The 17,392-nt window shown below is 37.4% G+C and overlaps 1 protein-coding gene across 3 annotated transcripts in view; it reads left to right on the top strand.

The window, feature by feature from the left end:
• PACRG (parkin coregulated) overlaps nt 1-14,268 on the top strand; it is a 225,766-nt gene extending 211,498 nt beyond the window's left edge. The window contains exon 7 of one of the 3 annotated variants that reach the window (XR_007908291.1): nt 13,804-13,910. Coding sequence is in view for 2 of the 3 variants with exons in the window: in XM_051811281.1 (XP_051667241.1) it covers nt 13,804-13,958 (155 nt within the window). In the remaining variant the exon portion in view is untranslated. Of the gene's footprint in view, nt 1-13,803 lie in introns of all 3 variants that reach the window. The other 2 variants (XM_051811281.1, XM_051811280.1) reach the window with 2 other exon arrangements.
• Nucleotides 14,269-17,392: the final 3,124 nt, after the last annotated feature.

Below are 17,392 nucleotides of genomic sequence, written 5' to 3'. Positions count from 1 at the left end.
TTGGCTGACAACAGTATTATGCCCTTCATTTCTTAATACTTTGTATATGCTTGCTTCTTTACTTAGGAAATGCTTTGATATAAATAAACACACTTTAGTCTGGATTTTGTAACCACTTACACATTTGCATGACAGTTTCCTGAGTCAGACCTACATCTGCTTATGATACCAAAACCTGCATTTTATGTAGCATAAGAATTATCTTATTGAGAAATTTTGCATGAATTTTGTTGAATTCCATTTTCTGAAGCTTCTGATACATGTACTTAAATATTTTGCATATCTTCCTGTATTTTTTCCTCTTTTTTTTTTCTTTCAGATTTTTTTTGGCCTTCTCTATTTTATGGTAATATCTTGCTTAAGCTTACAACGGTACATATGATTCTAACATCTAATTTATGCTTGTTCACTTTGCCTTGTGGTCATGGAAGTTTTTCCTTGAATATTTGAAACAGTCTGTTTTGAGTACAATACAGAAAGATCATCTTTATATAATTTCTATAGGTTGTACAGTACAATAATATTTTTAACTGTTATTAAAATATAAATAAATAGAAAAGGAATAAGGTTTAGGTCATTTATTATATCTGTAAAAACATAAACAGCCGTAAATAAATGAAGATAGATTCAGAATAACCATCTGTTAGGAAGTTAGTTCAAGTCAAAACTCTTAAAAATTGGCACTGTAGACTGTATTCATGTAAATATGTATTTAGACATTTAAATATCTAGCCTCATGTACAGATGTTCTGATTCACCAGAGCCTTCATTTGGGAACTGCTAAGGCCTCAGGATCGACCCACTCAGGTAGCTGCTGAAAATTGGATTCAGGTGCTAAACTTTGTGTCTCTCTGCAGATGTTGGCACAAGTTCATAGTCTAGCAAAGGGTCTGTCTCTATAGCTGCTTCCTTGCCAAATCATAAGCATAAAGGTCACAGGAGCATTCCTCCATGAGTAACTAATTTGATAATTAGGTGAAATCTCCCTGATCACAAAAGATGCAGGTTTGAAACTACATAGGCTAGGCTTGCTTCTTGCTTCCTAGGAGGGTGCTTCACCACTAGGTTTTCAAATTCTGAAAAACAAGGCAACCATTGCTGCCCTTGCTCATGTATTTTTTGCTTACCCTCCTAAAAACACAAGGCTTAATGGGTCACAAGGTTATTCTGTAAATCTTCCCCCACTCCCCATCCCCCAGCCCTCACCCCCTTAACGCACATAACTTTTAAACTCATTGTCCCAAGTCAGTCCAACTGGAAAAGGGACAGAGTTTCTGAAAAAATAAGCATCTGGATGGAGAGGAGAGATCCAAATTCATAAATTCATGCCCGTGACGAGAGAATTCTTGGTAGGGTATACAACAGATAAATGTGTCAAAACATGCCTTGGTTTATACTGCCGTTTAGCTGTTAGACCTTGTGGGAAACAAATTGTTATTGTAGAGAGGTGTAGTACAAAACCAGCACACATCCATGGGAAGCAGGTATCATTACTGTCTCATGGCACAACTTGCTTTTGAAGTCATTCAGTCTCGCCCAGAAGGAATGGCAATAACTATCTACCATCAGGAAAACTTCTGAGCTGTAACTCCACACTAGATGCAAGTATTTAAGTCTCTGAGAAAAAACTATGTTTTAGACACTGTTCTGCTCCCTGTTCCCCACTGGCTGCCTCTGTGAGACTCACTGATCAGCCTTTCACTCACTTGGATAATGTTCTTGGGAATCTAACTCCTACTGTATGCCATGAGGTAAATCTAATGCAGCCTTGCTGAGTCTCCTGCAGAGCCGATGTGACAGATATTAAGTGTTGCAATTCCTAACGTGGTCTGAAATCTCCATTCTGACTCTTAAAGATTTATACCACTGTGTTGTCTCCTGTCCTGTGTCTCTAATTCTGCCTGACTGTTTTCACATTGTCTTCTGTGGACATGTGAAGTTAAGTCAGTCTGTTAGCTGAAAATTGTGAAAATTGTGCTATTATTGTTCCTCTCCTATAAAATCAAGTTCTTATCTTATTGTACGATTTCCCCTACAAAGCTAGAACCATGACCCCTGTTTAAGCCATTCTGAGCTGCTAGATATAGATATGTTACAAGAGTGAGGATGTGTAAATAAACTGATATTAGCCTGACTTCTTTAATGTCTTCTGAGGATTCAGTGACAGTGGTTATAATCAGCTCCAGACAACTATCAGCAGTTTCAGGAGCTGTTGAGGTAGATGGCTGAGGCACTAGATCTGATAATAAGCGTGCCTAAAATGACTTATTGACTCTTCTGCATTTTTTGATATTAAGTAGAGAGGAAAGCTTAATGCTTCTCTAAAATGAAGATATTACCAAACCAGCAAGAGATTTCTGTATTATTCTTTTTTCTTTTTATCCATATGATTAGAAGAAAAGAAGGCAATAGGAGAGGTCTCAAGCACTGGAAGGCTGTTGGTATCTCTCTTCTCATGGACTACTAGCAGCTTCAGTTCACCTCCTCCATCTTATAAAGTTAATACATAAGATGATAGCACATTCCTGAAGGAACCCTATGCTTACATTAATATCATTGACATTCCGTTCTAATCATTTCCCAGAGCAGACTTGTAAGTAGGCAAGATTCTTGCTCATAACTGTAAAGCAAAGATATTGGGTTCTAGCTACAGATGTGCAGATAAGCCTATCTACCTTTTCACCACATTTTGCTACAAAATGACAGTGGAAAGTCAACAGGTTCAGATGTAGCTTGTCAGCTGGCATCCAGTGGGCTATTTTAAATTACACTATGGAATAATTATGCTAACCCATGATGCATATATTCATATAAATTAAAACCTTTATGAAGCATACTTAGAAAAATTAACTAGCAAAAGGAATGTCCTTGGCTTCTCTTCCTCCACTTTCAGCCTTTGTTTGTCTTCTGCTCCTCCAATGTCCACATTCTTCTCCCTGGGACAAGAAATGTCTGTTTTACTTATCAGTCAAACACTTAATTAACTTTGGTTGTGCTGGGACAAGCAATGCAGGAGGACCTTTCCAGATATCACCATTCAGTGATAACATTCCTTGGGGACTCATGACGAAATTACCTCACATTAATTTATGGGCACTAGTATATATTATTCTTTTCCCTTAAAATAACATCCCATAGTTTCCTTCAGAAGTCATCATTCTGCTCTAGCTGCTGTTGTCCATAAATGCTCACTGATGTTTTTCTGAAGTAGAGTTTTCTGTTAATCTTGAGGTAGCGCTTTCAACAAGTACCAACTCAGGACTGCAGCTACAGAGTTGGATCAGAGACCTGTAAACTTGCTGCAGCCATTAGCATTAAAGAACGTAGGAGATGAAACAACCATCTGTGGTCGGCTGGAGAGAAGCGATAAAGGAATTTTGTGAGGTGTTACTTCTTCCTTTCCTCTGGAGGCTGACCCTACCCACTGAGCAATAAACATTCCAGAGAAACTGCAAGAGAATATTACTCTTGAAATATGTCCCACTTAGATATTAGTCAGGCTGACTTCCAGGTTATCTTTTCAAGGTCCCAAATTTATCTAAAAAGCCCCCTTCATGACATTCCTTCATAGGAATGGACATTTCATTGTTATTAATGTAAAGCTGACTATAATGTGTGCATGTACTCTAAGATCACCCAAGTGTGAGAAAGCATATTTAAGTTGCCAGAGAAGAATTTTCTTGACAGTTTTTTGCTTTTGCTCTGCATTATAATACATGAAAATGCAAACTTCAAGTACTCTAACACATTGTGCGCTGATGTGTTATATAATGTTTTCCTGGCTCTTACAAAGCTCTAGGCTGGCCAGAGTTGACCAAGAGCAGTCAGTCATATCACTTTTTCCTTCTCTTATCTCTTCCTTACTGTCCTGACATGCACGTGTGTGTGTGTGCGCGTGTGAATGTGTGTGTGTGTATGAGCTGTTTACTTCTGAAGCTGAACAGTTGTAGACTTGTCAGGCACAAGGCTATAAGACATGAATGGCGAGTAGAAAATTAAGATTGCAGTTACAAAATGTAGCATGCTTTAGCTATGTTAGAGAAAAGAAATGGTCATATTTGCCAGGATTGGCTGGAGAATAAAAAATTACAAAATTTCTAATCCCGTGCTTGAAAGCACTGTCGCAGCAGCATGTCAGGATAGAAAAGCCTCAAACGACCACTGCAGAGGAGATGAAATTACTGTACCTAGTTCACTGCTGTCAGCCTATAGAAACATGACATGTGCAGCGGTTTTGGACAAACAACCACAAATTCACCTGAGAAGCAAAGATTTTTTTTCAAGCATGACTGTTCAGGTTCACTGCTTTTGTAATGAAGTGAAAGGATATTAAGAAAAGTATTACAGACTGAACTAAAAGTGCTGCATTCTTAGCAGTTGGATGTTCTCTGTGTTATGACACTTATATGATCAGTGTTAACTGGGTTCCAGTTCACTGTGCTGAGCATGTCATGTATCCTGTTTGCTCACAGAAAAGCCATCTTTACTTCCACACATAGTTCCAGAATAAATGTTTAAAGGTCTTTTTTTCAACAAATGTGTGAAAACAAGTACAGTCTTAAGAGATTATGTGCTTATGGATGATTGCAATTCTTCAGGTGTAAGCAATGCAAGTAAGAGCAATGTTTTTTTCCTATATTCATACATGCCAACAGTAAAATTGTATCATGAACACCAGAAACCAGAAAAATATATTCTTAATTCTTTCTCCTATAGCTAGGACCCATGATTGCTTTTTATTTTTGTCAGAAAAAGTACTATCTGGAGTGGGAAAAAAGACCCTGCATTAATAATTTTTCCTGGAACAATGCCATTTTCTTAAAACAATGAAGAAAAGTAATAAAGCATAATAAAATAAATATATGAGTTTATATATTAAAAATCATTTTCTCTTAAAATATTATAATATATGTGAATACTAGTTTTATCTTAAAAAAACTGCTTATCGTTTCCCGTACTATTGCTTTTATACACACTTATTGTATGTAATTGCTTCTTTGGTACAAACAATTTTATTTAGGCATCATTAAAATGCCTGTGTTTTAATAACACTGTGATCCCTTCGTGAAAAAGTTAGGAGTACATTTTAATAAACACATTCTAGGGTCTGTGATATCTACAGTGGCATAGTAAATGTTGACTTTATATTGGATAGTAAAGGAAGTAATCTTATAAAAGTTGCATAAGTAGCAAAACGAAAGGTTTTGGTGTGTATTGCAGGAGTATGTCAGTCTGCTAAATCTCAGTAGGTGGTCTAAGTCAGGTTACTGAAAAAACATATATATATCTTCTGTCAGCTGGTACAAGTATAATTTAGACAAGAAGGTTGAGTGTTTTCCAACTAGGAATCACTAATGAAATGGTTCTTATTCACTGATCTTTCTTCACATTAAAAAAAAAATTTCAGTCTGCATGTGGTGTATGTGCAGTTTCTACATTGCTTTCAAAAGTCTTCAACTTACACAATTCAAAGCTGTGAATCTGCAGAAACACCACACCTAGGGGACGCAATTTCCTTTTTCTTTTTGTCTCTTTTACCTTCCTATAAGTAAAGACTACACATCATAATAATTGGCTTTTTTCTGTTTACTTGAAAAACTGTTATAAATTCAAATGTATGCTTTTCTTAATATAAAATGAATAGTTGTTAACTAGCTTTGATAAATATTTTTTCATGTCCTTCATGTTCTTCATAAAAATAAAGTAAATTCACATCTTAGGAAGGTTATGTTTTTTTGAGGGGGGGTGGTTTTTTTTAATCTATGATATGCATTTATCTAACTGGAAAAACTCAGAAAGGAACAGAAATCAGATTATTCAAGTTATTAAAATACATATCTACATATTACAAAAATATTAAGAAACACTAGAAGGAGATATCCTGACACTTATACTACTGATATCTGGGGAGTGGGCTGTTCCTTTCTGTCTGGTTTAAGGATAAAATAGCACATTCCAGTTTCAGTGCTAGCTGCCCTTTAAACTGCATAAATTCTGTCCTTGTCCTACAGCAGTGAAAGAAATCTTGGCAAATCCACACAGTCATTCATAGCTTTCATCTCCTTGTCCCTTCTTAAATCACTGCTAAAACACCTTCTGTTGACTTCAGGTTCTTACTTATTTAACTTAATTAGGGAACAGTGAAATTAGAAAACTGGCAACTTCAAGCATATCCAGCAATGTATAGGCATATCTAACAACTTGCTTCTGTAATTTTGATGGGAAATTTTTAATATCTTGACCTATTTTATACGGTTGCATTCCACAGAATTGTTAGGATTGGAAGGGACCTCTGCAGATCATATAGTCCAACACCCTGCCAAGGCAGGGTCACCTAGAGTAGGTGACACAGGAACGTGTCTAGATGGGATTTGAATGTCTCCAGACAGGGAGGCTTCACCACCTCCCTGGGCAGCCTGTTCCAGTGCTCTGACACGCTCAAGGTAAAGAAATTTTTCCTCATGTTGGGGTGAAAATTCCAATGACAATATAGGGCTCACTCTTCTGTCACAAAGTTACAGAAGCAGTCATTGAAGTAATTTAGTTGCCAAATTTTTGATAGGCAAGCTAGACCAAATAGGGTCCTTAAATGGTAATGATTTTGAATGCTCAAACTAGACACAACCATTTCCATTAGTACGTTGGAGATGTATAAATATATCAACAGTTATTAACACAAAGTAGTGAATTAAAGAGCTTTCTGCTTGTGAAGAAAAACCTAGGGCTTTTCCTTAAGAGCATTTTGGTCACATTAATAAAAACTTCCCTTGGGGGAAGGAGGATGGATTGGTAAACATCTTGGGTTTAAGTATGTATGTAACCCAAAAATTGGCTGGTTTAGGACTACATTTCATACTGAAATCAACAATTTTTAAAGCATTTGGAGACTTTCGGGTTTGTCACTTTGAATTACTTTAAAAAATAAATTATGTTTATTCCACACACTTGCAAAGATTTGCTTTTTCATGGTTTAATTCCTTTTGCATTAATGATGCTTTATTTGGATGAGGAATTAATGGCATGAACAAACCTTATTTCACATCAGTCCAGAAAAGCTATGCAAATTTTGCACACACAAACATGATTTCCAACTAAAAAAATACTATTTACATTGTAATAGCTTATATACATACAAAGCAACTAAAAGAACATCAGGTTCACATAACTGATGCAACTCTTGTTGCACTTTAAGCATGATTTGTAACTAATATATTGTTTTGCAATACTAAACAGCGTACCGAGGCCACAGAGATCTCAGACTCCAGATTCCATTCCCCTGTTGAGCATACTGTTTATGTAAGATTATTTAACTCTACTTTGTTTGATATTGATCTGCAGCACAAAAACACAGGCAAACTTCAAAGTCTAAATTAATCGGAGAAGTTTAAGTACTTATAGAGGAAAAAACCCACAATAATCTCTTATTTTTTACCTCATTGGTCAGATATGTTTGCTAATAAATTTTGTTACAGAAGCTGTGATTTCTTTTTCATTTTTGTACTTCTATTAAAAAAAAAAAAAAAAAAAAGACTGGGCTTAGAAAGGATTACATCTGATATTGTTAACATTTCCTGGAAATGGAGAACTGTGATAACAGCTGCTATCTTGGCTCGTTTTCAGTTGGTTTTGTTTTGTTTTGGGTATGGGTTTGTTTTGTTTTGTTTTGTTTTTTTTTTAACTGCAGCAATTTACAAGTAGTTGCAGCTATCTCTTGTAGGCTTACATTGTTAGTAAAACATCATAAGTCAGTCAACTGTTTCCTTTCCAATCAGAGCACTTCCTCTACTTACTGACTTGTTGACTTTCTGAATAGTATTTATAGTAACAGCACTTACACTGTACAATAAATGCTAATTTATGAAATAGCTGCACATGGAAGATAACTATAGGAAGAATCTATATTTTATGTTAAAGCAAAATGCCTTCAATAAGAATTAAAAAAATCTTTTCTGAGACATGATGGGCTAAAATGTCTCTATATTACTATTCTTTTTAAATTCCAAGTATACATGCTCTCTTCTTGGATTGAAACATTCTTCTGCAGTCTCTGCAGTACTGTAGCATTGTAAAGCGACAAACACTCAGCGCTTAGTGATGAAAAACAGAAGGAAGAACCAAGTAAAGTAAGAGACAAGGAACTCTTAGTGTTGATAGTGTCAAAAAGCAGGTCTGTGCCTATTCAAAGATTTGGCCTTCTTTGAGTTATGTTATTATGATCAGCTTTAATGTTTTAAAGTGCTTTGAAAGATACGTTATTTTTTTTAATTATGTTTCGTGGTTTCACATCAGGGTGTAAATGAAATTTTACTAATTTTTCAGCCAAATCTGTGCCTCTTTCTTTGGTATATGATTAAGCTTCCAAAAGTGTTGTATATGTTGTTATCTGTTACTATGCCAAAAGTTTAGATTTGTTTTGTATCACAACACATTCTCCCCATGACATTTGTAACTTCAGCAAACCCTTCTTCACAAAATACATTTTCATGTTTAAGGAGTAGCACTTCCTTTCATCACATTTGAAAAGCTCTACCAGGCCAAGGGGATCCCTGCACCATTTATCATTCTGGGATTACTCTGTGCTGAGCAACTGCAGATACTCCACCCTGAGCAACCTGATCTAGCTTTGGAAATGGAGCTGACTTAGAGCAGAGCATTTGGACCAGAGGTTCCTTCCAACATAAGTTACTCTATTAACTCTTCCTTCCAACTCTTCTATGGCTTTGAGGCCAGCCTGCATGAGGCCAGTTTGAACTTCTGTGTGTACATAATCTAGATGTGTCCTAAGAACATGTAGAAGGATGTTCACATTGCTCTGAGCCTTCAGGAAGGGAACATGGAGTTCTCTGTCTGGGTTAGTAACAACCAGAAGCCATAACCTCCTGGTGTCTCTTCCTTGCCCTGAGTGAAATGAACTGGCAATGTCCCACTGTTTCTTAGCAGACAGGAGGGGTTTAGAGTCTTACCTGTTAGGTGACTTTTCGCAAACTTTCAATTAAATGAACAGGGAGACCGAACTACCTCATCCTTCCCGGATCTGACAAAGTCAGGTTCTGAGTCACAATGATAGGAGTGGTGCAAAGGAGCCTTCCTCCCTCTCCATGCAGTGACTCATCAGGGGCTTTCATTTTCCACTCCAGTCAGTAAGTCAACACCTTCTATGGCAATTAAACTTTTCCTAACAAGAAGACTTTGAGAAACTCATTAATCTCTGAACTGCACATGAGCTCTGAACTTACATAGTGTGAATCCTGACATAGATGCCTGTCAATCTATAGCTGAAATCAGCTTCTGTTTATTTCTTGGTATTGGTGATAACTCCCAGAAGGAAAGAAAGTCCAGAAATTTTCCTCAAAATGTTTTAATGCTAGTTTGTCCTGCTTAACTGCATTTTGTTCTGTGACAGGCTCAATCTCATTGCAGCTGGCTTTTTTTGTTTTGAAGCAACATTCAGGTTACCATGTTGCATTTCTGTAAACCTTCTAATTGCTGAAAATACGTGTTGGTTGGACTAGGATGAACTTATCCACTTAAAACTGATTTTTACCATAATTACATTTTGCCATAAACAGAACTTTCACCATCGGCAATAAAAAGTTGAAAATCGTGGTTTGTGACTGATCCCTTCCATGACTTGGAACAAGTCACTTTACCTTTCAGTATCTTTGTTTCTTAGGATTCAAAGAGGGAGGAATGTCTTTCCAAGTAGTTTTACTGATTTGTGTACAAACAAGAAAAAAAAAACTAACCAGAAAAAAACCCCAAAGCCATTATACAAGAGGTCTTTGTTGTTAACTAGTAGTACTTCAAAAATTTCTGCTAAGAATCATTTTAGGCAACAGTTCCAAGGCAATAAGTTGAAATATATGTGTAGGTCTGTATGTTCTTAAAATCAATAAAGAATCACTTTCATCATTAAAGAATAAAGGAATAGCCTTTGAGTTATAATTTGATTAAAAATGTTGCCTAAGCTGGGGACATGGGGCTGTCTTCACAGTCTCTTCAGAAATCTCTTTTAAGTATTATTATGCCCTCCAATACTAAACATTCCTCAGATATTTAACACATGGGGAAAATATGATATCCCAAGTTCTATGACATCCCTTCAACAATAGGTGCATGAAAACTCATGTTTTAATTTGTGTCTTCCATAAAGCAGAACCCTTTGGAGCAATCATCACCAAGACCGAACTCTGATATCTCTGACATACTTACAAGCAACATATTTGGGGGATTAAAAAACCTTCTTTTTGAGATCTGGCCTACCTTGAAGTGAAATCTAATACACTGAAAGAATGTCTTGGACACTTTCAGATGCTAACAAATGTCCAGAATTAAGAATAGATCTGACTGAGCTTTACGGGTTGTTTTACCCTTCTTGTCCACTCCAGAACTTCAAAGCTGCCATACTGGGCTCTTAGTGCATTGGGAGAAACTTACTTGTCCTTCTTTAATGCAATAAAATTTTATATTTTTAGCATTACCCTAGTGAAATTTCAAAACAAAATGAGATGGAATACAAATAATACCAGAATTTCTTTAATATCCTGAATCATTAATAGAACCATGTCTAAACTCAAATACAAGCCACGTTTTAAAACAAAATTCAAATCCTCTGCCAGATGTTCCCTGCCAAATGCTGAGTTCAGTCCCTGAGGATCTGAGCAGGGTTTCCTTGGCTACAGCAGCTGGCATTGGCAGGGCAGTGAGTGCCACTCCTGGGCTTGGCGTGCTGGGTGATTTCATCAGCTAACACAGGTCTTGACAGGTGCAAAGGCTTTCACTTTGCTTTAAGGACCATAAAACCTTTGGTGCATGATTTGGGAGATTGGGAACTAACTTTTTGGTCTAGGAAGGGAAAATGATATCTTTTCCTGATTGTAATCCTCTAGATCTGTTACTAGTCCTTCTGTGCATTTCTTTCAAACACAGAAATAACTTTTGTTCTGAATAGAGTTCTTGATGACTGCTGAATTTGCCATACATTTCACTTGGACACAAAGATATGACGAATGTGCTTCCTAGGATTTTCATGTTGATTTATTCTCCCTCATAAAGGACAATTTCATAAAGAGCTTGAATCAGATCCATGTTCACACTTTACATACGCAACATTTTTGTGACTGACAAAGCTGGCTTTTCAGGCAAACTAACTTGGAAATAAAGTCAAACCAGAGAAGGGCATGCTGAGTCTGCTATACTTCAATGGCTATTTTTTTCCAACTAATCATCATTACTATTATGAATAGATATTTACCCTTAGGTGCATTGGGCAGATCATTCTGACTCATCCATGTAATGGATGTTGTCCTCTTGGGTTAATGATTATCTTTTTTGTCTGAAAGATTTGTTAATTCCTGTAACTACATAGGATAGCTATTTTAGTACTTACCAGGTGACCTCGATGCTGACATAACCTTTCTAGCATTGTTGGTTGTAGCTTGTGTCATGACATTAGTGTGAATTATGGCTATCTTGAGGATACAAACCTTCATATAGCACAGATGGTCTGTAGGAAAAAAAAATTGTAATGACGGTCTGCACATCACACATTCGGTCTTTGCTTGCAGACTATTTTCTTCATCATTGCCTCCATCTCTTAGGTACCTTTTAATCAAGCATCTAAGATGTCATTTTTTGTACAGAGTATGCTTTCTAATAAAGAGTGTAACATGCAATTCTGGAAAATACCTCTTCTACCAGCATTATCACAGAGTCTTGTTGGCCTCCTCCAAACTTCTTTAGCAATGTATCCCCATTACTTCCAGACAGCTGATTTTTTTCCTACTTCTTTGAAAGAATGATGAAAGCTGTGTAAGCTCATTAGCAGAGCATGTGTGTAGGCTTAAAATTACAGATAATAGACATATGGTTGGAAAGTCAGTAATTCCTTTACATATTTGCCAAGACTTAGGTCAAGGTTCAGGGTTTCCTTTGCTCAGACTGGTGAAATCAGAAATACCTCCAGGTGTTCTGGAGAGTGCTGGCAGCGTACAAGCAAGACAGGTGATGAGGCACAGTTATCTCAGTTGTTTTCTGCAAGAGCAAACCATGTTTACTCTAAATTGCACTCAATTGTGATGTGTTTTTCTTTTTGCATTAGTATTTTGTATAAGCCAATCCCTTTTTTAATAGCTCTTGGTGTTTTCTATACACTCTCATAATCTCTTATTTCTAACATTACAGTAAATTCATTGTAATAAATTTTGATGTCACAATCCTGACTTCTAATGTCAGTGAAATTAACAGTTAATGTATTCAAAAATATTTGTGTGCTTATAAGTAATCATCATTTAAAAAAATTACTACCTTTCCACTCAGAAGGGCAGCCCTTGCATGTCACATCTGTATTTGTGTAACTATTTCACAAAAAGCAAAGTGACATAAATATGTGTAAGCAGTTTGAAAAACTGGTATACACATAATTAACTTGGAGTGCAATCAGATATATTACAGGAAAATTCAGCAAAATGATGATTTTTTCCCATGTTTACCAGCTCTTTTTTCACAAGCATGGTTCTTCAGTTTTTTCTGATAACAAAGTCACAAGCTTTAAATCCAGAGTCTTGACCTCAGATCTAGGAGAGGATATGAGGATGCATGAAGTTGTACATCTATGTCTCATCGACCAGGGAATCTGCAGTGGGAGCAAAATCTACGCCAATGTTTCTAATGTGAAAGGCAGCAATACCCGAGGAGTTGGTTGCATTGTCTTGACGAGCCTGTCTTTTACTGCCTGGTTGAGAGTGTCAATGAGCAAGCAGTGTTGTTTGAGATGTTAAATGTTTCTTATGGGCATATTGTCCCTGCTGCCTACAGTGAGGCCACTGGCTGCTTGCGTGTGGGCTACCTTACAGCAGTGTGACAGCTGCCCCACCTGGCCACTACACCACACACCACGTACCACCATCTGAGTACGCTGTGCTCCTACCAAATTATTTTTCATATATATCTTGGAATATATATTCAGATACTTTGCAGAATATTGTTTTAAACCCAAACAAATTATATTTTCCTCCTTTAAATCTCTCAGCATCTTGACAGGTGAAGTTATTTCTTATTGTTCTTACTTTGTTGTCGCAGTTGTTCACACTGACTTTTAAAGAATTATGATCTGTGTTGTATGCTCATGTGTCACCCTTGCTAGTCCATGTTAGAGAAAGCAGAAGTAAATGTTACTGCATCTGGGGTCTGCAACAATTTTTCCTTTTGACATTGACTTACTTTTACACATTTTTCAGGAAGCAGAAATTTAATGAGTACCATGTTATACTCAAAAAATCTCTTTTAGGCCAGATGACATTCCCTCTATTAGAAACAAAAAAAGTGTTTGAATATGATGTCTAACAGGGAGCAATCCCAAACCAATACCTTTTTAAGGTTTCAAACCATAACAACTCTAGATTAAATCATGTTTTGTAGAGAAGTGCTTATGCATCTGGCAGTTGAATTTTGTCTTAAATAAGCAATGTTAGAAATAAAGAAGGAACAGTTTTAAGAGATTAACAGTGTAAGAGAGTCCATATTCATCTTATAAAAGAATGTGTTTTCTTTATTTTTATTAGGATTTTTTCTTAGATACTAAAGTAATGTGTACATGAATTTTGAAGGCGTATGAAACTAGAGCCTGAGCAGAGCCTTAAAGAGATACCAAACCAATCCTATTTTCAAATTCAGCTCTGTTTCATGTCACAGAACAAAGTTTCTAATAGAGGCACAGTGACTGACCAGCAATTGCAATTTCCTATGTCATTATTTCAAAGTATAAGACTTTAAATATATTTTTTTTTGTCTTTTATTAACCAGTTAATTTAGGCGATGGAATAGAATACAGCCAGCAGAAGCGTGAAAATATTGGAGTTCTCATTCAAGAGACACTGGAAGCCTTTGAACGCTACGGTGGAGAAAATGCTTATATAAACATTAAATACATGGTTCCTACTTATTGGTCGTGCCGTTAAACTGAATTATATTAAACGGGATGATTCCATCTGTGTACTAAAAAAACTGTATCTGACTCTGTATGGCATCTTGTTAGTCATGCTTTATTTTCTCTACAGCTGCTAAAATAGTGGCTTCTGGGGCATTAGAGTGTTAGCACTATTGTGAACAAGGCTTTCCAATACATAAATAGTGTCTGTTCCTTTGATTACAATGGTGTACTGTGCTTGTTTGTACCCTGAAAGAATCACTCCTTTATAACAGAGCTGACTCGAGCAGGAATCTGAGTTAAACCTTCACTTGTATAGACAATAAAACTATAATTTTCATACGCGATTCAGCAATTGCTGTTCTGTGTCCGCTTGCCCTGAGGGTGATGTCAGAGGCTGTAACAAGAAGAGTTTATGCTGACTGCTTAATAGGTGTTTGTCATGGAAGAGAAACACCAGTTCAGCAATGCCTCTCTAGCAGCTGTGCCGAATAATGTGCACTGACATACAATAAAACTGTTGAATGTACATAACAACTACAGCAGGAAAATTTATATCATCCATTATAAAGCACTGTCATTAAATTAATCCAGGTTTCTTACACGCTCCTGTTCTCGGCTTGCAGGTGCTTACCTTTCATGGAACTTGGGTTCCTCTTGATGAACATAAGGCACTACCACAGTTTTGAAGAAAAGTAGCACAGAAAAAACTTTAATAAACCAATTGGAATATATAGAGTACATAAAATATTAGCCCCTAGTGACACTTAATCTGGGTAAACACAGAATATACACATACATTTTTAAAGGGCATTGGGTATTTTTTGTAATTGCAAGGTTGTTATTGCTTTTCTGTTATTATTATGGTATGTACGTGTGCTAACGATGTAACTATTGTTGCAGGAATCCCTTACAATTTCCTGCTCAGATAGTTTCTCCCTGCATACCCATAACACAGAACTGATATAATCATGGATTTAAGCAAGGCTGTTGAGATTGACTTTATTGCTTTTTAAGCATTTCTATGGGATAAACCTACAAAAAATAAAACAAGACTTACAATTCTCAAGGACAACCATTTAAAATTATGGAGTCAGCTCAAAACAAATCAGAGATACAAGCTTTGCCTAAAAAGCATGAGATTTTTTTAAAGTACAGGTTTTAGGCTCATTTTGCTTTTATTCTGGTTTCTGGAAGTTGTTAAAATATATGCAAGTTGCACTTTCAAGTGTTTCTCTGTAACTGTTAGAGCCTGAAATGCACTCTTTGGTGTTAGACACATGAGATTTTTCAAGTCTTTATCCATATTCACACCTTACAAGGCTTACCCGAGTGAGAGACATAGCCCCTACGCTGCCCTGCTCTCTTGGATGCCTACTGGAAGCGTGGGGAGCACCTTCCCACCTGCTGAAACTTTGAGCCATATCTGTTGTTAGACTGACATTAGAATTGCCTTTTTCTGTTCTGTGGCATCTTCAGCCTGAGGATTTTTTTTTTTTTACTTTCTTCTCTTTCCTGAAACTGAAAAAAAGCGAAGAAGATTTTTACTCTTGCCACCTTTTTGAGGAACTGCAGCATCAAGTGATGCCACCAGACACAGGCACTCACCAGCCCCATGGCTGCTGGAGGTGTGCCTTTTTCCCAGGCTCCAGAGACATTTATTTTCTTTTTGGTTTTGGTTCTTTCTGAATTTTTTTACACGGTTTTGCCAGGGCTTCCCTCAAATCCCTAGAGTTTAAACAATGTCTGTCCTGTGTCCAGCATACACCTGTGATGGATAAGGACATTCAAAACGCTGCCTCGTGTCTAGGGTATCTGTAAATCTTTCACCTTCCAGACAGAAAGGAAGGTGAAGCCTAGCTCTAGGCCCATGTTTGTGGAAACTCAGGAGCTTTGTCTTCAAACCTTGCAGCACAGAGGCTAGCAGAATACTGCAAGGGGGCAAGGCCACGTCTTCCAAAAATGCCTTTCTACTAGCCACTCTGGAACTATCAACACAGCTTTTGCTTGCACTTTCTCCCTGTTTGCCTTGCATTGTCCCTGGCACCAATGAGCCATACATTTTAATTTACTGGCATCTGTGGGTTTGGTTACTGTGGCATTGCAGGTTTCCCATGAGTACAGAGTGTGCTGGAGGACTGCAGCTCAGAGGGAGTTTGAGTTATTCAGCTCGGAAACAAACCAAGCCCTTCAGGAAAGGAAAAATCCCAGGCTACCTTTCAGTCCTCAGCTATTTGTATTCTTTCCTTAAAGAAAGTCCAGTACTGCTCTTTGCCTGAGATCAAAAAGCTCCTCAATAGCTGGCTTCAGCTCCCCCGCCGCTGGGCTTCAGCCACAGAGCTGCTCACAGAAAGGACAGTGCGGGAAAGGGCTCTCATCCCTGTGTTTTCCCCATCCCATCACCCCTCTGCATTCCCAGCAGCACTGCTGAGGATGAGATGAAGTTGCAGGCTCCTCACCAGCTTTGTAACTCTGTTCCCTGCTGACAAAGACACACCATGGAAAATGGGTACTTGGTGAAGCTGCAGACTTGCCCAGACCTGATCGCCTCAGCCTTGTGCTCTTTCTTTCACAAGACGTTGGTGTGCAGTAGTCTGCAAGGGGTGACCTTATGGCAAAGCATAAGGGCAATAGAGGTCATGCCCATTCACATCAGGAAGAATAGGTTTTACAGTAAAGTGCTTTTATTTGCATGTTCAGGATGGGAACATTAGCCTCTGTCATACTATTTCTATACCTGGTCCATTGCTTTAGAAGTGAACATTCTCCCATAACCTTATTACTGCTAGGAGCTGGACTGATAAAAAGAAGCATGAGAAAAAACACAGGTTGGTAATTTAGGAACACTGAGAATAAAACTATTTTAAGTTGTCACTTTACTAAGTCAATCTGTAGACCTTCCAACCTTGGCAGTGTCCTTGTAAGCATGATCAGCAGCATATTTATAGGCAATTACAGCACAGCTCAGAGCACTTTATAAAGCACAAGATCAAGGACTCAGGTGCTTAAGCATATGAGTAATACTATGTCATTCAATACACTGCTTAGCTATTTTACTATGCTCAAAAAGTGGAATTATGGTTAAAAAATAGTAACTGCCTCTTCTTTTACCAATTGTGTAGTTGTGGTCACTGACACTAGGGGCAAGCCAATCAACAGTTTCTAGTTGTAATCAATTAGGAGGCACTCTGGGCCAGGTTTCAAGCAGTATAAATTAAGTGTAGTGGCATTGAGGCTAACTTGGTGTAACAGAAGTAATGTGGTTTGTGCCTTACTCTGAGGTCTTCTGCTGTTTTCTAGCTCTCCAGCAATTGCAAGGTAAGGAGCAGAAGTGAACAAATGTGTGGACAGTTAAGTAAGTTGTCAGTGCTGGTTTTCTGGAAACTAAATGTTTGAGATGTCTCCAATTTATCTTGATAGACATGTTAGTTAGGTTGGCTGGTAGCTGTTTAGCTTGAAGAATAA

The sequence above is a fragment of the Manacus candei genome, unplaced genomic scaffold, assembly GCF_025592945.1.
Source record: "Manacus candei isolate 608988 ecotype Guabito, Panama unplaced genomic scaffold, ASM2559294v1 h1tg000081l, whole genome shotgun sequence".
In the NCBI taxonomy this organism is placed as follows: domain Eukaryota; kingdom Metazoa; phylum Chordata; class Aves; order Passeriformes; family Pipridae; genus Manacus; species Manacus candei.
Note: the sequence above shows the minus strand (reverse complement) of the source record. Positions and strands in the feature narration are given on the sequence as shown.